This window comes from Mauremys mutica, chromosome 7 (assembly GCF_020497125.1).
Source record: "Mauremys mutica isolate MM-2020 ecotype Southern chromosome 7, ASM2049712v1, whole genome shotgun sequence".
NCBI lineage: Eukaryota > Metazoa > Chordata > Testudines > Geoemydidae > Mauremys > Mauremys mutica.
The window spans coordinates 824,668-844,807 of NC_059078.1; the positions used below are offsets into that span (position 1 = coordinate 824,668).

A 20,140-nucleotide genomic window follows, 5' to 3' on the forward strand; every position below is an offset into this window, starting at 1 on the left:
TCCCATCCCCCACAGCTCTTCCTCCCCATCCCCCCTGGGTCCCCCTGCCCCCCGCGGGGCCTATCCCGGGCTGGCCGCAGGCCGGTCCAGCTGGGGCGGCTCCGCGCGGGGGGCGGGGTCTGTTCCTCGAACCGCCAGCAGCGAGAGAACCCAGGCGTCCGGGGCCCCCGCGCTCATTGGCTGGGCCGGAGCCGCCATTGATTCCCGGCCGCAGATTCGCCTCGCCCGGCTCGGCGCGGCCCGACTCCTGGGGGTGGCTGCAGGGCGCGGCCCGCCCCGGCCCGCCAGCCAGCCCCGGCCCCGCCTCGCCCGGCCCGGCTCGGCCCGGCCCAGCCCGCTCTCCTGTCCCGCCCGGCCGTGGCGAAAGTGCGGTTGCTAAGGGCCGCGAGGCGCTTTACCCAGCGGGGCCGCCCCGCGCCAGGAGCCGCCGGAGCCTCCATTGTTCCGGGCCCGGCCCGGCCCCGCCGCCATGGCCCCGCCGCCCCCGCCCGCAGCGACCGGGCTCCGCCGCTGACCGCGGCCTCCGGGCGGCCGGTGAGCCCCAGGCCCGCTGCCCCGCGGATGAGCCCCGGGGGGCTGGGGCCGGGCAGGTCCGCCGGGGGCGGGTGTGTGGGCCCGGGGGGGGCGGGGGCGGGTGTGTGGGCCCGGCGGGGGCGGGTGTGTGGGCCCGGGGGGGGCGGGGGCGGGTGTGTGGGCCCAGGGGGGGCGGGGTTACCGGGGGGCCGGGGGCGGGTGTGTGGGCCCAGGGGGGGCGGGGTTACCGGGGGGCCGGGGGCGGGTGTGTGGGCCCGGCGGGGGCGGGGTTACCGGGGGGCCGGGGGCGGGTGTGTGGGCCCAGGGGGGGCGGGGTTACCGGGGGGCCGGGGGCGGGTGTGTGGGCCCGGCGGGGGCGGGGTTACCGGGGGGCCGGGGGCGGGTGTGTGGGCCCAGGGGGGGCGGGGTTACCGGGGGGCCGGGGGCGGGTGTGTGGGCCCAGGGGGGGCGGGGTTACCGGGGGGCCGGGGGCGGGTGTGTGGGCCCGGCGGGGGCGGGGTTACCGGGGGGCCGGGGGCGGGTGTGTGGGCCCAGGGGGGGCGGGGTTACCGGGGGGCCGGGGGCGGGTGTGTGGGCCCAGGGGGGGCGGGGTTACCGGGGGGCCGGGGGCGGGTGTGTGGGCCCAGGGGGGGCGGGGTTACCGGGGGGCCGGGGGCGGGTGTGTGGGCCCGGGGGGGGCGGGTGTGTGGGCCCTGGGGGGTCGGGGTTACCAGGGGGCGGGGGCGGGTGTGTGGGCCCAGGGGGGGCGGGGGCGGGTGTGTGGGCCCGGGGGGGGTGTGGGCCCGGGGGGGGGCGGGGGTGTGGGCCCAGGGGGGGCGGGGTTACCGGGGGGGCGGGGGCGGGTGTGTGGGCCCAGGGGGGCTGGGAGCATGGAGAAGTTGAGGGCGGGTGTGTGGGCCCTGGGGGGATGGGGGGAGAGCCACGGGGCTGCGGAAAGATGAGCCCACAGGGGATGAGGGTGAGGGTTGAGGGTGGGTGGATGAGTCCACAGGGAGGTTGGGGGGCACATAACCGCACCCCATACCTGTGTCTCATTCCTCTCCCTAGCAGAGGTGACGCCATGGGGGTGGACTTTGATGTGAAGACATTCTGCCACAATCTGCGGGCAACCAAGCCCCCGTATGAGTGCCCTGTGGGCACCTGCCGCAAAATCTACAAGAGCTACAGCGGCATCGAGTACCATCTTTACCACTATGACCATGACAACCCCCCTCCACCCCAGCATACTCCCATCCGCAAACACAAGAAGAAGGGGCGCCAGGCCCGCACCGCCAACAAGCAGTCCCCCAGCCCCTCGGAGACCTCACAATCACCAAGCCGTGAAGTGATGACCTACGCCCAGGCCCAGCGCATGGTGGAAGTGGACCTGCATGGGCGCGTGCACCGCATTAGCATCTTTGACAACCTCGATGTGGTATCAGAGGATGAGGAGGCTCCTGAGGAGGTGCCGGAGAACGGGAGCAACAAGGAGAACACAGAGACCCCGGCCACCACCCCTAAAGCTGGCAAGCACAAGAACAAGGAGAAGCGCAAGGACTCCAACCACCACCATCACCACAGCGCCTCCGCAGGCACCACCCCCAAGCTCCCAGAGGTGGTGTACCGGGAGCTTGAGCAGGACACCCCCGATGCACCTCCTCGCCCCACTTCTTACTACAGGTACCATCTGCACGTTGGAGGGCGGGGGACTCCCTGCTAGGTTTCATCTAAGCTGTCCCCCAGGGACTGGGGCAGGATTGTGCCCCACTGTCTAGTACTTTGTCCAGGCACAGTGTACATGGTACCTGTCTGATTCTGCTATGGGCCTGTCTGGGGAGGTGAATCCTACAGATCCTGCTGCACTGTTGTTGCAGGCTCCAGGGACTTTTTCTTTTGCTCCCCTTTGTGGTGTCTCGTTAGCCCTGGGCCGGGGTCTGTAAGCTGGAGACTCGTTGGTTCCCACTTCTTGTCTGGCTGACAAAACCTCTCTTGTTATCAAACCTTTTCTCACTGGTACAATCCCATAGCAGGTGGCGGAACAGGAGCCTGGCGGTTCCTGAGGGTATGTCCCGTGACTGGGCCATGTCAATGGACTTGGACTGGGGGCTAGCAAATTGCAGTGTAAACGTTCAGGCTCGGACCGAAGCCCAGGCTCTGGGACCCTCCCCCCTTGCAGGTCTCAGAGCCCACCTCCTGCCCGAGCCAAAAGTCTACACTGCAATTTTACTGTCTCGCAGATGACCCAGGCCAGCCGCAGTGTTTTATTGCAGTGTAGACATACCCTGTATCTGCTCCGTGTAACTGGCGCAGAATCTGCTCCAGAACACACGCGTAAGAGGAGAAACGCTTACGAAGAAAAGATTCCAAGTGGGACTTGATGTGGCAGCCGGCCCATGAGAATAGCTGAACTACCCAACTTGTTAGGTTAAATGGCCCCGGAGCACATGGGAACTTGCCTGGGGGTTGGTACCATGTTCCATGTGGTTGCCTTGCCTTCATGAGATACTCCAAGCTTCATCAGTTGCCAAGCAGGAGCATTGTTTGGTGTAGTGTCCTTGCTGCGTTGTGCCGGCCGCACCAGCATACTGCAGTTCTGCTCAGTAACTGAGAAAAGGGCCATGCACAACATCTCCCATTTCAGTGGGTTCCTTCCCCTTCCTTTTTCTTTCTGGCTTGTTCGTGGCCATGGTGGTCAAATCTCCCCCTCTGGTCCCTTTGGGAGGTTAGGCTGCACTAGCTCTTGGTTCCTCTGTCACTCATTCCCTCTCTACATGCCTCTCAGGTACATTGAAAAGTCAGCGGAGGAGCTGGATGAGGAGGTGGAGTATGACATGGACGAGGAAGATTATATCTGGCTGGACATCATGAATGACCGACGGAAGACGGAGGGTGTGAGTCCCATTCCCCAGGAGATCTTTGAGTACTTAATGGACCGGCTGGAGAAGGAGTCCTACTTTGAGAGTCACAACAAGGGGGACCCCAATGCCCTTGTTGATGAGGACGCAGTCTGCTGCATCTGCAATGATGGAGAGTGTCAGAACAGCAACGTCATTCTCTTCTGTGACATGTGCAACCTGGCTGTCCATCAGGAGTGCTACGGGGTGCCCTACATCCCTGAGGGCCAGTGGCTCTGCAGAAGGTGTCTCCAGTCCCCCTCCAGGGCAGTGGACTGTGCTCTGTGCCCGAACAAGGGCGGTGCTTTCAAGCAGACAGACGATGGGCGCTGGGCACATGTGGTCTGTGCCCTCTGGATTCCAGAGGTTTGCTTTGCCAACACTGTGTTCCTGGAGCCCATAGACAGCATTGAACACATCCCACCTGCCCGGTGGAAGCTGACCTGCTACATCTGCAAGCAGCGTGGCTCTGGGGCTTGCATCCAGTGCCATAAGGCCAACTGCTACACTGCCTTCCATGTCACCTGTGCCCAGCAGGCTGGACTCTACATGAAAATGGAGCCCGTCCGGGAGACGGGAGCAAACGGCACTTCCTTCAGTGTGCGCAAAACTGCCTACTGTGACATCCACACCCCACCCGGCTCTGTGCGCAGGCTCCCCGCCCTCTCCCACAGCGAAGGGGAGGAGGAGGACGAGGAGGAGGAGGAGGAGGGCAAAGGCTGGAGCTCAGAGAAGGTGAAGAAGGCAAAGGCCAAATCCAGAATCAAAATGAAGAAGGCAAGGAAGATCTTGGCAGAAAAGCGAGCGGCAGCACCTGTGGTGTCAGTGCCCTGCATCCCACCTCACAGGTATGGCCCCTGGCACCCTCCCCTCTGTCCGGACAGTCCTTTGCCTCAGGGTCCTGCGCTCCCCCCTCCCAGTACAGCCCCTTGCCCTGGGGTCCTGCCCCCCGCTTGCCTCGGGCTCCTGCGCCCCCCACAGGTACGGCCCCTCTGTCCAGACAGCCCCTTGCCTCGAGGCCCTGCTCCCCCTACAGGTACCGCCCCCGCCCCCCCGCCCGTCCAGACAGTCTGTATTCCTGTCATTAGCCCCGCCAAGCTCTGGTTTATTTCATTCCTTGTTCGGGGTGCTCGGTGGCTTCGCTGGTGAATCCTGCAAGCAGTGTGGCTCTGGGGCTTGCAGCCAGTTTCATAAGTCCAAGCTGAGCTTCTCTCCGCTGTGCTGCTCCGTGAAGGTGGCTGGGGCCGGAAGGAGCAGGAGGTGGCTGCTGTTAGTCTAACGGCAGAGTGAGCGCGGCGGGACAGGTCAGGAAGCAGCTGGGGGTTCCCAGGGGTCTTTTCCTGTTATGTTAACCTCAGGGACTTTGGAACAAACCATTGTAGAAGAAAGGGGGTACTGTTAATTTATCTGCCTTGGTTTGTATTTCTCCCCTTGGCCCTGCTGCTCCTTCAGCTCTTTGTTAGGACCAAGGCATCCTCCTGAGGAAGTCTGTGCCGAATGGAGCTAGCTGCTGGGACACCATGTGAGTGTTCCAGGAAGGGCACTAACTTTATGCTTTCTGTTGGCTGTTAACCCAGCCCCATCTCCCAGCCTGGAGTGGTGGTACCTGCCCTCCTCTGGAGCACAATTCAAAGTTGTGGGAACTAGGAAAACCCCTGGCCTTTGCCTGTGCTCCACAGACCCATAAGGTTATCCAGGACCACAAGGGCCAACTAATCTAAGGATCTGTGGTGTCCTCATGGTGTTTCTCACCTCCCGTTAGCTGTCTCCTGATCCACAGTTTACCATCCAAGCAGGACAGGGAGCATGTCAGTTGTACAGTGGCCTCACTAAGTGAGCTGGGTAAGAGGATGAAGGGCTGGTAACCAGCAGAGCAGTGGGCTTTGCAAGGAGATAGTAATTGCCAGACTGGATCAGACCCGGGGTTTATCTAGTCCCGTCTTCTGTATCTGTCAGTGACCAGCCCCAGAAGCTTCAGAGGAAGGAGAACCCCACAGTAGTGATGGTCTGCCCCCCACATTAGACCTTATCCTGGTCTCTAATAGGTAGAAACTGGCTTAAGCCCTGAAGTTCTTGACCTCAGTGAGATCATGTGACAGAGAGTTCCACAGACTGACTACATGTTGTGTGAATAAAGTGTTTCCTCTTATTGGGTTTGAGGTCAGAATGCCATGCAGCACAGTCCTGCAGAGAAGCCTGTCTGTCCCATGCCCTTCTTGGCTGGACTGCTGCCTTGCAGGAAACTCCCCCAGCCAATCCTGAGCTGGGTCCCTGGGGTTTGGCTTGTGTGGCTAGGCACCTCTCGCTGGGCCTGATTTGGCAGTGGCAGGGCTCACCTGACTGATCATGTACGTGCTTTCCCTCCCTCCCTAGGCTCAGTAAGATCACTAACCGTTTAACCATCCCGAGGAAGAGCCAGTTCATGCAGAGACTTCACAGCTACTGGACACTGAAGAGACAGTCCCGCAATGGGGTGCCTCTGCTGCGCCGGCTGCAGACACACTTGCAGTCACAAAGGAACTGTGACCAGGTACGGGGTGGGCTCTGGGTGCTGATGTCCTGTGTGCGTTGTGCATCCCAGGGCCCTGGGGCCGAAGCATTTCCTGCTCGTAATGTCTGCAATTTCAGAGCCATGCTGGAGACTGGGCCAAACTGTCCTTCGGAGGACAGCTCCCCACCACTGCTGCTTCCCCATTCTCTACTGTGTTCAGCATCTGAGACTTGCCAGGCACTGACCTTCCAAAGCTCGCCATGGGGAGGGTGCAAAGTGTGTGTCTGGCTGCCTTGTGGTCTCTCCTGCCTGTCTCCAGCTGGCAGGGGTTGGAAAAACCTACCACAGAGAGCTAGCCAGAGGCCAGGTGAGAGTGGAGGGCCCACTAGGGAGGTCCAGAGCAGTGTCCCAGGGAGAAGCACAGTCCCCCATTCCTGCTGCAGGAATTCCTACCAGAGTTCTGGCTCTGAGCCCTGCTTGTTCCTACCGTCTGCATCAGCCTGTCACTAGTAGGTGCCTCTGGTTTCTGGAAAGGAGCAGGGGGTTTCTGCTCCCTGCTTACCACCTTAGAGCCTCCTGGCTCATGGTTATCACTCTACCTCTTCTCTGGCACCCCAGGTGCTGGGATGAGGCAGAGGTCTCCCCTACTCTGCTCCTTCTCAGGTTTGTGGGCTGCTCCTGGAGAGCAGCTCCAGCACTTGCCCCAGCTATCCTCAGCAGAGTGAAATTCACCATTTCCCTGCTGCCCTGGCAGCGAAACTGACCAGAGTATTATTAGCTCTGCTCCACTGCCCTTTAGCAGAGCTCTGAGCAGCTGCAGAGGCACACCAGCTTTATCTAGCTGCAGACTTGGCAGGCAGTGCTGTGTTGGGTCACGTTGGGAAGGGTCTCTCTCTAACCCCAGGGACTAGGAGTCTGCATTTTCAGAAGCGACCACCCAACTTGAGACACCTAGGGTGCTTGGCACTGGCTGGAAATCAGCCCATTTTCGGATGTGCCGGAATCCTCAAGTCACTTCTGAAAATGTCAGGCCCCTCCCTCTTCACGGGGGAAAGAGTGCCAGCCCCCTGCCACGGGGAGCTGCTTCCCTCCATCTCATGGTCTCTGATGTTCCTGCAGAGGGAGACAGAGGATAAGAATTGGGCCCTGAAGGAGCAGCTGAAATCATGGCAGCGCCTCCGCCATGACCTAGAGCGCGCGCGCCTGCTGGTGGAGCTGATACGCAAACGGGAGAAGCTCAAGAGAGAGACGGTAACAATTGTGTGTCCCTCCTGGGAGCTTGGGGGTGACAGCACAGGCCCCTCCTGCAGGAGCTTGGGGCGAGCCCAGATTCCTGACCTGAGTGTGGGGAGGGAGGGGAGCGCAGGTCCCCCCGTGGGTACTGGCTGATTCTCCGGTCTATGCCGTGCGGCGGTGTGTGCTTACGCTGTGCCCTGCCCCAGCAGGGTCTGAAGGGGGGTGGGGCTTTGGGAAGTGCAGGTGCTGTTCCTGCATCTCTGCTTTTCACTGGCATTGACACACTGAGTCAGAGCCTGTTTCTCCAGTCAGAGTATCCTGCGTGCCGCCATCGCACAGGGAGGTTGGCTTCTCGAAGCAGCTGGGAAATGGCTCCTCTTTTCTCTCTGAAGTCCAGATCGCACCCAGAGCCTTGTCTGCGTCCCAAGGGCTGTAGCACAGGTCCAGGAGGCAAAGGCTCAGTCCCGCCCTGTTCTTGTGTTTCAGATTAAAATCCAGCAGGTGGCGCTGGAGATGCAGCTGACCCCCTTCCTCATCCTCCTCCGCAGGACTCTCGAGCAGCTCCAGGAGAAGGACACGGGCAACATCTTCAGCGAGCCGGTCCCTCTGTCTGAGGTAACAGAAATCTACGAAGTAAGAACCCCCTCCCCCCGGATTTCTACTTCACTCAAACTCAACCCCAGTCTGCCCACGCCAAAGGCAGCAAATGGTGCTCTCCAGACAGCTAGCAGGCGGCCCGGGGACTCAGCCAAGTGGGGATGTGGGCAGCTGAGCTGAGCACAGCTGGTACAGGGACTGGCAGAGAGATGAATGGTCCGTATTCCTCTTGTGCGGGCATGGTGGGCCGGGCCAGGCAAGCGGGGCTCCTTGCTTGGAAAGGCAGGGTGCAGCGGGACCCTCGGCACGCTCCCATCCGTTCCCTTGGAAGCGCTCTGTCTAGGCATAGACATGACATGAGTTTGGCATCAGACTTCTCCTGAGTGGGTGCAGTGGAAAACTCTGAGTCTGTCAACTGTGTCCTTCTCGGTTTTATCTCGCCAGGGGCTGTGCCTGCCTGCGCCTGCTGCCCCACTCTTGCAATTCTTCTGTGTGTTTGTACATCTTGGAGCCCTCTGTAACTGGGCTATGAAATTCCAGCCCCTCCAACCCATCTGGGAGGAAGGCAAGCCTCTGATATGCCCTGGGGAATTCCAGAGCCTGGGCCGGATTCCTGCTTGCCACCAGCCAGAGGAGAGGGCTAGGGCTGGGGCTGTGGTGTGAGCAATGGCAACTCTGAAATGCCTCCAGTTGTATTGCTCCCGGTGTTGGGCTGGGCTGCAGTATGCCTAGCCCCAGTCTGTTAGTGCCATTCCCTGTGTCTACACAGAGCGGGCAGTGTTTGCAGGGTATGCAACGCCATTTGGGGCAAAGCGCCAGGACTGGATTCTTCTAACAGCTGTTTTCTTGGAGCAGGTAGTTCTGAGGTGTGACTCCAGGCTCAGCTCTGGCTGTTCTCCCTGTGCAGGTCCCAGACTACCTAGATCATATCAAGAAGCCAATGGATTTCTATACCATGAAGCAGAACCTGGAGGCCTATCGCTACCTGAACTTGGATGACTTTGAGGAAGATTTCAACCTGATTGTCAGCAACTGCTTGAAATACAATGCCAAGGACACAATCTTCTACCGCGCGGCCATCCGGCTGCGAGAGCAAGGGGGAGCTGTGCTGCGGCAGGCTCGCCGGCAAGCGGAGAAAATGGGCATTGATTTTGAGACAGGCATGCATTTTCCACACTGCATCCCTGTGGATGAAGTGCTGCACCGAGACACTGAGGAGGGTGGGTATTGACACCCCATCCCAGGGTGCAAAGGCTGCAGGAGGGTCACCCGTGGAAGTCACAGCGGGGAATTCCTGTTAGATCATTGGAGGCCAGGGCAGGACGTAATTCTAGTGCCCCCATCCTCCCCCGGCAATATCTGCCACCTCCTCCTATGTCTCCTAGCCAGCCCACATGCCCGTTCCCCAAAGAGACAGGGCCAGTCCCAGGGCAGTTCTGGACCCCGAGGGTCAGGTGCATTTTGCTGGTTGGCAGATGGAGATGGGCTTCCTGGCTTGCCCCTCAGCGCTGTTGGTGCACATGGTCAGGTGCAACAAGAGAATCTGGTTTTCCTGGTCTTGTGCTAAGGATTTGGGGGTGACATAATGCATATTGTGCCATGCGGGGCCCTTTGGCAAGCTGCTGTCGTGTGCCCCCTCTCAGCTCCCTCCAATGGGGCAGTAAGGGTGTAGAATGGAGGGCACTGCCTTTCCCAGGGCCAGCCCCACTCCCCTGCACAGGGCCGGCCTTAGGGAACATGGCACCCTGGGCGAACTTGCATTTTGGTGCCCCTGGTCCCTGTGGGTGTGGCATGCTCCCCCTCCCCCATATTGCCCCTGGCCCCCATGGGCTCTCCACCCTCCCTTCACTCCTAATCCTTGCACTCCCCTCCTGTGCCCCTAATCCCTGCACCCCCTTCTGCACCCACATGGGAAAACTGACCTGGATGCAGTGACGGAGCACCTGGCATTGCGGCACCCCCCGCCCGCCCCTCTGCGCCCCCCCACACCCAAAGCCACCGCTAGGGAGCTGTGTTTGTGGGGGGAGCAAGGAGCGACATCAGGGCTCCCTGCATCCAGGTCCCTTTCCTTGCAGGCTGTGTAAGGAGAGGGAGAAGAGCAGCAGCGCCTGATACCAGGATTGTGCTGTGAGGTGTGTGTGTTGGGGGGATTGTGTGTGTGCCTGAGTGCGTGTTGAGCGTGCTGTCTCTTTAAGAAAGCACTCGGGGTCAGGCATCTGAAGGCTTGTTCAGACACACGCAGCTGCTGCTGGACCCGGAGAGGCAGCAGCACACACAGATTTCCCCCGTCCCGTTACCCCAGCTCAGTGGAGACCGAGTACATGGGCTGGGGGAGGGGGACACCCCGATATCAGTCCCTCCCCCCGCATAGCAGACAGGAGGACGCTCCCAGTTCAGAGTGGCCGGAGGCTCCAGGGAGGAACAGGAGGGGGAGACAGGAGCAGTGGGGACTTCACACAGCAGTGGAGCATGGGGGAGGGGGGCATCCTGGGTCAGGAGGAGTCACCTGGCTCGGCTTTTCATCCAACTGCCCCTTGCAGTTCGGGTCCCTCGCCCTGCTCTCCAGAGGCTGCTGCCTCTGTTAGCCCAGCTGGTTCTCAGCAGGCCAGGTAAGAATCAGGCAAATCCTGAGCAAGGTGGGCCGCCCTGGCCACCGCCTGGACTGCCCACCCGCAGGACTGGCCCTGCCCTTGCAGTCTGGGCAGCCGGAGGAATTGAGGGGCCTGGAGCTGAGTACAGGGCCCAGGAGGTGGGGTCTCCCCAGAGCTGTGGGGGGACACCCTCCCCTCCCCTCCCCTCCCCTCCCTGCTCCAGGACACCCCCCTAATGCATTGATTCTTGTGCTGCTCTATGCAGTGGCAAACCCCTGGCCCATTCAGCTCCATGTGGATTATTCTCTGTGCATTTCTGAGACTGAGCCTGTTTGGCTCCTCCCTTCCCATGGAGCTCGTCTCTTGGGCCCCTCCAGGTGACTGTTCTGTGCCTGTGGGTTAATCCCCTCTGGATTGCCATGTCCCCTTTCCAGGAGGAAGGGAATTTCAAAACACTACCTGGCTTCTCTCACCCATCTGACCCTCTTTGTGCCCACAGAGGAGGTGCGGCTGCTGCTGTCAGAGAATCAGAAGCACCTGCCCTTGGAGGAGCAGCTTAAGATCTTGCTGGAGCAGTTGGACGAGGTCAGTGCTGGGAAGCAGAGCATCGGGCGCTCCCGCCGTGCCAAGATGATCAAGAAGGAGATCACAGTCCTGCGCCGGAAGCTGGCTCACCCACGGGATGTGCTGGACAGGCACGGCCCCTCCGCCAGGGGGATCCTGCAGGCCCACCACCCCTGTGAGAAGGACATACAGACCGACAGCGCTGCAGAGGAGAGCAGCAGCCAGGAAACTGGCAAAGGTACTGGCTGGGGGGTGGTATCAACACCCTGGCACAGCATGCAATACCCAGGGGCTTGGTGTAACCCCATGTCTGGGCAGGGCCTGAGAAGGGTGGAGTGTGCAGAATCAGCAGCCATGGGCCTTACCTTCCAGAGCAGAGGCTGGGGTGGGAGGAGGTCCTGCTCCTTCCTTGGTTCCTCATTAGTGGCCCTGAAGAGCAGCGTTACACGCTTGCAGGGGCATGAGAGGCCAGGAACGTGCCAAGCATTCGGTGTCAGGACTAGATGGCTGGGAGCTCCCCCTGGCAGCGGGGCCCCTCGGAGGGGATTGGGAACCAGCTGGAGATGCTGTTTTCCCCAGGTTTCTGGGAGGGAAAGAAGCCCTGGGGCCTGCCCTGCAGGCTGCTGGGACCCTTTGGCCAGTTCCCTGCAGTGATCCGGCTTGCCTGGGCTAACTGGGAGGAGAGCCCAGCTGGGGGTGGGGCCTGGAGAACCTGGATGGGGGTGGGGGCAGGCCGGGCCCCTGGGGAGGAGAGCCTGGATGGGTCTGGGAGGGGACGGGGGGCCTGCTGGGAGGAGTGGGCTGACCCAGCTGGGCTAACTGGGAGGAGAGCCCAGATGGAGGCAGGGCGGGAGCCCGGGTGGGGCTGGGAGAAGGGTGACTAGATGTTAAGGGGAAAATATCGGGACCGCCGCAGGGGAGTGGTTTTTTTTGTTTGTTTGTTTGTTTTTACACTCACCCATCCGGGAGTTTGGCGGCAATTCGGCAGGGAGCCCTTCAGTCGCGGACGGTCTTCGGCGGTATTTTGGCGGTGGGTAATAAACCTTGCCGCCAAAGACAGAAGCACCCGCCGCCGAAGACCGTCCGCGACTGAAGGGCTCTCCGCCGAATTGCCGCCAAAGACCAGGGAACAAAATATTGGGACAAATGGCGTCCCGACCGTACTCTGGTCGGGATGCGGGACAAACTCCTCAAAATCGGGACATCTGGTCACCCTAGCTGGGAGAGTCTGGATGGGGCCGGCGGGGAGCCTGGGTGCGGGCGGGTCTCTGGATGGGGGTCGGGCTGGGCCCCTGGGGAGGAGAGGCCGGGGGGGGCGGGTCTCGGGAGGGGGGTCGGGCTGGGCCCCTGGGGAGGAGAGGCCGGGGGGGGCGGGTCTCTGGATGGGGGTCGGGCTGGGCCCCTGGGGAGGAGAGGCCGGGGGGGGCGGGTCTCTGGATGGGGGTCTGGCTGGGCCCCTGGGGAGGAGAGGCCGGGGGGGGCGGGTAACTGGATGGGGGTCTGGCTGGGCCCCTGGGGAGGTGGGGGCGGGTCTCTGGATGGGGATCAGGCTGGGCCCCTGGGGAGGAGAGGCCGGGGGGGGGGGCGGGTCTCTGGATGGGGATCAGGCTGGGCCCCTGGGGAGGAGAGGCCGGGGGGGCGGGTGTCTGGATGGGGGTCCGGCTGGGCCCCTGGGGAGGAGGGGGCAGGGGGGGGGGGTCTCTGGATGGGGGTCGGGCTGGGCCCCTGGGGAGGTGGGGGCGGGTTTCTGGATGGGGGTCAGGCTGGGCCCCTGGGGAGGAGGGGGCGGGTCTCTGGATGGGGGTCGGGCTGGGCACCTGGGGAGGAGAGGCCGGGGGTGGGGGCGGGTCTCTGGATGGGGGTCGGGCTGGGCCCCTGGGGAGGAGAGGCCGGGGGGGGGGGCGGGTCTCTGGATGGGGGTCGGGCTGGGCCCCTGGGGAGGTGGGGGCGGGTCTCTGGATGGGGGTCGGGCTGGGCCCCTGGGGAGGTGGGGGCGGGTCTCTGGATGGGGGTCGGGCTGGGCCCCTGGGGAGGAGAGGCCGGGGGGGGCGGGTCTCTGGATGGGGGTCGTGCTGGGCCCCTGGGGAGGAGAGGCCGGGGGGGGCGGGTCTCTGGATGGGGGTCGGGCGGGGACCCTGGGGAGGAGAGGCCGGGGGGGGGCGGGTCTCTGGATGGGGGTCGGGCTGGGCCCCTGGGGAGGAGAGGCCGGGGGGGGCGGGTCTCTGGATGGGGGTCGGGCTGGGCCCCTGGGGAGGTGGGGGCGGGTCTCTGGATGGGGGTCGGGCTGGGCCCCTGGGGAGGAGAGGCCGGGGGGGGCGGGCAGAGCAGGAGGGGCTGGGGGCCTGCTGGGAGGAGTGGGTGACCCGGCTGGGCTAACCGGGAGGGGAGGCGGAGCAGACCAGGACACACGGGCTGGGAAAGCCCCACAGGGAGCGGGAGCTGAAATCCGCCTGCCCGTGGCCAAGGCCTGATGCTTCGAAGGGGCAGCTCTAGGCTCCCCGCTCAGGACCCGGGGGGCCTTGGCCACGCTGCCCAGCTCGGTCCAGAGCCGTGGGGGTCTCTCTCCAGCAGCCTGGGCAGCTTTTCCTCTCCTGGGCTGGCAGGGCAGCTCCGCTCTCGCTGGCCTGGTCTTTGCCTCTCCTTGGCTTGGCCCCCGGCGCTGTCCCTTTGCACCCGGTTTGTCACCAAGCAGGTTTCTTCACTCGGGGCCTTCACCTGGGCACTGGGCCCCTTCGACCTGTATTGCCTCACTAGACGCTCAGTCTCTGGGCATGGGCTTGAGGCGGGGGGGGGGGGGGGGGTCTCGCTTCCCCGTTGCAGGGTCTGGTTTAAGCTAAAACTGCCTTTGGAGCCGGTCCCGTTTCACCGGGTGGATTGCTGTGACGCCCGCTCCTGCGCGTCCCTCCATTTCCCTCGCTGAGTGTCTGCTCCCAGAGCCAGGCCTGACTTTCCTGCGTCTCCGGCCCTCAGAGCTTTTGCCTTTTCCTTCTTTCCTCGTTCTCGCTTCCCAGTTCTTCTCTTCTCTGATCCCTTCCCCAGCTCCACTCGCTAGCTCAGCCTCTGCATCCTTCTTCCCCTCCAGCTCTTTCCAACTGCCCCTTCGGGTGGATCCCGAGCCCCCTCCTTGGCCGTCTGGCGCCAGGACGGCGTTCTGGGCTGCTGGGCTGCAGGGGCTAGTGCCCGGGCAGGGTTACCACACCCGACACATTGGCACACCTTAACAGGGCCATGCGTGAACATGACCCAGGAAGGTGTTGCCTGCTGGAGTCTGGAAAGCTGGGATCAATAGCCTGCCCTGTCCGTCTCAGATGGGACAGTTGCCAACTCCAGAGTGTAGAGTTGGGCATTTTCCAATCCAGGATTCCCTTTTTGCTGCACCAGGTGCCCAGCATTTCATTTCCTGTCTCCCAGCTGTGCCAGGACCTGCCTGCAGCTGCCACTTGCTCGGCAGCTTTCCCCCACGAGGCAGTTGATTGGCTGGCAGGGAGTGTTCCCTGCACTGTGCCATGGAGCCAGGCTGCAGAGGACGGAATCAGAGCTGGACGGGAGCCAGCAGTGTTGGCCGGTGAGCTAGGCTGCCTGGAGAACAATGCAGCAGCCAAGAGCTAAGGGCTGAGCCACTGACCACCTACAAGCTCCCCCTTCCCTGGCACGCACAAGGAAGGAGGCTCTGGGCCTGGCTGCCTTGAGAGCATGGCAGAAATTCCATCCTTCAGTGCCTTTCAGAAATAACCACAGGCCATGAGAGGACTGTGGGCATGGGGCCCAGTGGGACTCCATGGGGCTGGACTGCTTTCCTGCTGCAGGCTTGCTAGGCCTTTAGCACAGGGACGTGGAAGCTTTTTCACAAGCACTTCAGATGTCTGTAGCTTTTCAGGGGCACAGCAGGGCTGGGCAGCTCCCAGCTGGAGCCTGAGGAATTTGGGAGATGCTGTTGCTGCTCATCTTGCTTCCTTTCGTTGATTTCGGTGTCTCTGAACATGAGGGGGAGTGGCTGCACTGCTAGGGTGGAGGCCTCTCTGGAGATCCCCTCTGGTGAGGATTCTCTGCAACTCTGCCAACTGCCCAGGTTTGGTGATGTGAGGACAGTGGTGGCAAGATGAGAGAAGGCATGGGACTATCCCTTCCTTACAAAGCTCTGCTGCTGATCTGCAGCTCTCTTGTGCCAGCCCTGGGCTCCCCGCAGCTCTCCCCTCGTGCTTTTGCACATTGCTGCCCGATGGCCTCGCTGGAGGCAGATGTGAGCTGTGGGGGCAGATTTCCAGAGCTCTCCTGGGGAGCTGGGAGTGGAGCAGCGTGGTGGAGCCTGCTGCCCAGCTTCTGAACATGCTGTCTCTCATCCCCTCTCTGCCAGGTCTGGGCCCCAACTCTTCCTCCACCCCAGCACACGAGGTCGGCAGGAGGACTTCTGTGCTCTTCTCCAAAAAGAACCCCAAAACCGCAGGGCCCCCAAAACGCCCTGGACGCCCACCCAAGAACCGGGACAGCCAGCTAGCTGCAGGGCATGGGAGTAGCCCAATAGGTCCCCCCCAGCTTCCAATAATGGAGGGGTCGCAGCGCCAGCGGAAGAGAGGGAGGAGCCCACGGCCAAGTTCCAGCTCAGAGAGCGACAGCGATAAATCCACCGAAGACCCTCCCATTGGTGAGTGTGGCTGCTGCAGCAGCGAGGGTTGGAGGGGGCCATGCTGGATCTGTGTGTGTGACTAATGATGTCCCTTGCCTGGTTCTGCTGCAGACCTGTCAGCCAATGGCTTCAGTGGCGGGAGCCAGCCAGTTAAAAAGAGCTTCCTGGTTTACCGGAACGACTGCAGCCTTCCTCGGAGCAGCTCCGACTCGGAGTCCAGCAGCAGCAGCAGCAGCAGCGCTGCCTCGGATCGCACCAGGTACAGTGCCCAGGTGGCTCTGTCCCAGCGGCTGTACCAGGAGTGGGGCCTTCAGCCTGTTTGTAAATCCATTTAGCAGTAACCCTTTCAAGGCTGCAGCACCCACCATGGCTGCCCCAGCGCCTCCCTTCCTCTCACATGCAGTGCCCAAAGCCACGTATGTTTGTGACGTGCCTGCTGAGGAGCAGAAGGCCCAGAGTCTGGGACTCATTGGGCCTGGCTTGCTATGCGTCTGCCAGCGCTCAGCCCTGCCCTGGGGGCAGCTGTCAAACAACCCTCTTGGTGAGGCCATGGCCGGAGAGCCCGAACCAGTGAACTGCACAGAGGTTGCTCCCGCACATGTGTCTGCTGGAGGCCAGCTGGGTTGGGTGAATTGTGCCAGTTTCTTTCTCTCTGTGGACAGAGGGACCTTAGGCCTGCCCTGGAGTGAAGACCCAGGTGGGGGAGGGGTGGAATGCCATCTGGGGGGCCCTTCTCACTTAACCACTGACTCCCCCTTTCAAAGGCAACCGGAGAGCCCCATATCGTAGAACAGTATTGTGGGCAGTTCCTCTGCTGAGCGCTGTGGGCTCTATTCCTGAGGGCACTGGCTGGCCGCCTCCCCAAAGCATGGGTGTCCTAAGGATCCCCTCCCCCCAGTGCACAGGAAAGCAGTGCCTGGAAAGGTAACATGGCACCTAGTAACAGGACTGCTTCCCTGCCTTCCCACAGCACGACGCCCTCAAAGCAGGGCAGAGGGAAGCCCTCCTTCTCCCGTGTCAACTTCCCAGAGGACAGCAGCGAGGATACTTCTGGAACGGAGAATGAGTCCTACTCTGTTGGTGCTGGGCGAGGCGTTGGTCACAGCAGTGAGTATCTTGGGCCTCGGCCAGCAGCTTCCAGCTCCTGTCGCTGTCTGGAAGCGTCAGTGCTAATTCTTCCCCTCTTTTCTTTGGTGCAGTGGTGCGGAAGAGCATTGGGCGTGGAGCCGGGTGGTTGTCGGAAGATGAAGACTCCTCTCTGGACGCCCTGGACCTGGTGTGGGCTAAGTGCAGGGGGTACCCATCGTACCCAGCACTGGTGGGTACAGCAGGCTGGGTGCCCTCAGCTCTCCTTTTCCTCCCCTTGCAGGATCCGGGGCCTGGCAGAATCTCACCTGGCTCCTAGTGAGGGAGTGAACGGATTCTCTTGCTGGATGGCCAGAACACTGGGAATCCCCTCCCCTTGCTCCCAGATGATCTGCATCACATGTCACTGCCATCCTTGGGCCAGTCCGGCTGGAGGCTTGCTGCTCTTGTGCCGATTGTGGGCTAGTCTCCCTGAGCCCTGTGACTAGTGGGGAAGTTAAGGGGCTTGCTGCTTCCCATAGCAATTTGGGCTAAAGCACATTTGCCATTTGCTCCAATGTGCAAATCCTGTGGGGTAGCCCTGTTCTTGGGGGTGGCCTCAGGTCTCTTCTGCCCCCTGCCTGCCAGAGAGAACACTTATGCATGGTCTGTACAGTCATGACAGGTGGAGAGTGAATAGGGAAGCATCGTTTGCCTCTTCACGTAACACGATTAGGCGGCAGGTTTAAAACACAAGGAAGTTCCCGTGTGGCACTCGTTGCCAGGGGATGTGAAGGAAAGTGTGACTGGGTTGAACTGTCAGTTCATGGGGGACAGCCCATCAATGGTGGTTAGCCAGGATGGGCAGTGCCACAGCCCCATGCTGTGGGTGTCCCTAAATTTCCATCTGCCAGAAGCTGGATCTCTGGATAACAGCCCTGTTCTATTCATTCCCTCTGCAGCACCTGGCCACTGCCAGAGCCAGGACACTGGGCTAGCTGGACCATTGGTCTGACCCAGCACGGCCGTGCTGCTGCTGCTATGTGAACCCCTTTAGAATGTAGCTGGCTGGCTCCCCAGGCTAGTGATCCTGGCCCCAGCTGTTCCTCAGTTCTTAGCTGGTCCTGCTTGAGTCAGACCCAGTGGTGGGGCTCAGTGCAGGAGTCGCTGGGTGACGCTCTCTGGCCTTTGTTATGCAGACTAGAAAGTCCCTTCTGGCCTTAAAAACCTAGCAATCGAACCTCAGGAAGTGCTGCTCCAGCCTCAGCCCTGAGCGTGGAAATACCCCTGTCACTCTGCAGATCTGCTCCCCAGGGTAACGGGAGGCTGAGCTGCAGGCTCTAGGGTCTCCAATACAGCTTCACTCGTGTGAGTGCAGCGGACACACAGTCCCCGGGGAGCTGGAGGCTCTTCTTCCCGGAGGCTAGCAAGAGAGTTGGTTTGTTAGTACTGTGGCATTGCCTTGGAGCCCAGTTACAGACCAGGCTCTGCTGTGCTAGGCGCTGTACGCAGAGCCTGCCCCAGTCCACTCGCAGTCTAAAGAGAAGGAAGCGCTGAGAGTCTGGTGGTCAGCATGGTAGGCAGTGCTCTCGGTACACCAGCTGCTGTCTTGTCAGTGATGCCAGAGGCCCATCGCGGAAGGCAAGGAATTGCAAACACAAGCATGAGCTAAGGCTGTTTCTGAAGGGGGGATGTGAGCAGGAGAGAGCCCCTGTGACTTCGCCTGAACTGGTTATGGTGTTGCGTCTTTGTGCACACCTGGAGCCCCTTTGCTTCGGGTTGTCATGGTGACAGACACGGAGCTCAGGGAGCTCGTGTTAGTCGGCCGCTTTGCAGTGCAGTCACTAAGACGGGGCCTTTGGGCTCTAAGCGCAACACGTGGGAACGAACTGGTCAAACCAAGCCCTGCGGGGGGGATCAAAGGCATAATGCTGCCAGGAGCTGAGGGGAGGTGCGAGAGTGGATTATTAGGGGCTGGGCAGCACTCTGCTTTTTCCCAGCTGGAGCGAGCATCCTGCTTCTGCCTTTCTACCCCCAGGAAAGGCTTTCCTCAGTGTCTTAGTGGGGCTTGGGGGGGCTTCTGCCCCTTCTCTGGGATCTCACCTTTGTCTCCCTGCTGGTTTGGCAGATCATTGATCCGAAGATGCCACGGGAGGGTATGTTCCACCATGGCGTCCCCATCCCAGTGCCTCCCTTGGAGGTGCTGAAGCTGGGAGAGCAGATGACTCAGGAAGCACGAGAGCATCTCTACCTCGTCCTCTTCTTTGACAACAAGCGCACCTGGTAAGGGCCAGCCAGGGCTTTCTCATGTTGTGTGCCAGCTCTGTGGTCCCTCAGCAAGACCGAGCAAGGCCTGCTGGGGATGGGGTGCTGAGGGCGAGTCAGTGAACTCCACCAGGCTCGGGGTGGGGTATGCAGATGATGGGAAGCCTCATGAGGTGTGATGTCCTTTCCTCCAGGCAGTGGCTGCCCCGGACCAAGCTTGTGCCACTGGGTGTGAACCAGGACCTGGATAAGGAGAAGATGCTGGAGGGCCGCAAGTCAAACATCCGCAAGTCTGTGCAGATCGCTTACCACCGTGCCATGCAGCACCGCAACAAGGTGCAAGGCGAACAGAGCAGCGACTCCAGCGAGAGTGACTGATGCCAGCTGCTGCCTTGGTGATCCACTGGCTCTGCTCATGGCTTCTCAGTCTCAGGGCAAACAGGGCTCTCAGTCCTGGGCACTTAGTGCAGCTGGTCTGTACAGGAGCAGGAGCTTGCCCCCGTCACTGGGACAGAGCGTGCTCCTGAAAGCAGCCAGGGCTGAGCACAGGAGTGAGTGGGTTAGAGCAGAAGCAGGCGGAGCTATTGCCTGCTGCTGAATGCAGTGCCCAGCAGTACCCTCTGCACCCTCTCCAGCTGGCACTGCTAGAGCCTCCCCTTCTAGGGTGCTGCCCTGCCTGTCCCTGCTCCCTGGCTTGAATGTCACGTTCCCAGGGGCAGGGCAGGTGCCCAGCCAGGCCCAGTTCCCTGGGGCTGGTGCCTCCCCCCGCGTGCAGTGGCACATCTCCAGCGGGGCCAGGGCGCTGTAAATACTGTACAGACAGGAGAATTTAAATTATTCTCATGTGTAGCCCGTTTCAGGGTCTGGGGGGAGCAGTTTGGTACTGAACGGCGCTTCCCATGGTGGCCCTTCCAGCCGGCGTAGCTCGGGACTTCTCTTTGTAATCTTCTTACTCGCACACTTTGATACGGTCGCTGTGGGGATCGGCTGCGCCCTGCCCGCCCCTTCCCCCCACTGGACTCGCGTCTCCTCCTCCCGCCACGCTCAGACGCTCGTTTGTATTTATTTGGCAGGAAGAAAATCTATTGAGTCTTAGAAAATAAACCCTCTATTTGCACCCTGGCCTGAGGCTGGGGCTGCCTGGGCACGTGGGGGGAGGGGGCACGTCCCCGGCGCTGTGAGGGGGCGGGGCCTGGGCACGTGGGGGGAGGGGGCCCGTCCCCGGCGCCGTGGGGGGGCGGGGCCTGGGGGAGGGGGCACGTCCCTGGCGCCGGGAGGGGGCGGGGCCTGGGCACGTGGG

At 61.7% G+C, this 20,140-nt stretch overlaps 1 protein-coding gene across 2 annotated transcripts; it reads left to right on the forward strand.

Annotated features, from left to right (window-relative positions):
* Positions 1-1,581: 1,581 nt before the first annotated feature.
* On the forward strand, positions 1,582-19,957 carry BRPF1 (bromodomain and PHD finger containing 1). 2 transcript variants are annotated; one of them, XM_045025157.1, is made up of 13 exons: positions 1,582-2,193; positions 3,296-4,255; positions 5,781-5,937; positions 7,018-7,149; positions 7,621-7,767; positions 8,639-8,951; positions 10,822-11,124; positions 15,241-15,528; positions 15,622-15,769; positions 16,481-16,617; positions 16,710-16,828; positions 18,704-18,858; positions 19,035-19,957. In XM_045025157.1, the coding sequence occupies exons 1-13, from the start codon at positions 1,595-1,597 to the stop codon at positions 19,216-19,218; spliced, it is 3,642 nt and encodes a 1,213-aa protein (XP_044881092.1). In that variant the 5' UTR covers positions 1,582-1,594; the 3' UTR covers positions 19,219-19,957. The 2 variants fall into 2 exon arrangements, with proteins under 2 accessions (XP_044881092.1, XP_044881093.1); XM_045025158.1 differs by having other exon boundaries at positions 7,621-7,749.
* Positions 19,958-20,140: the final 183 nt, after the last annotated feature.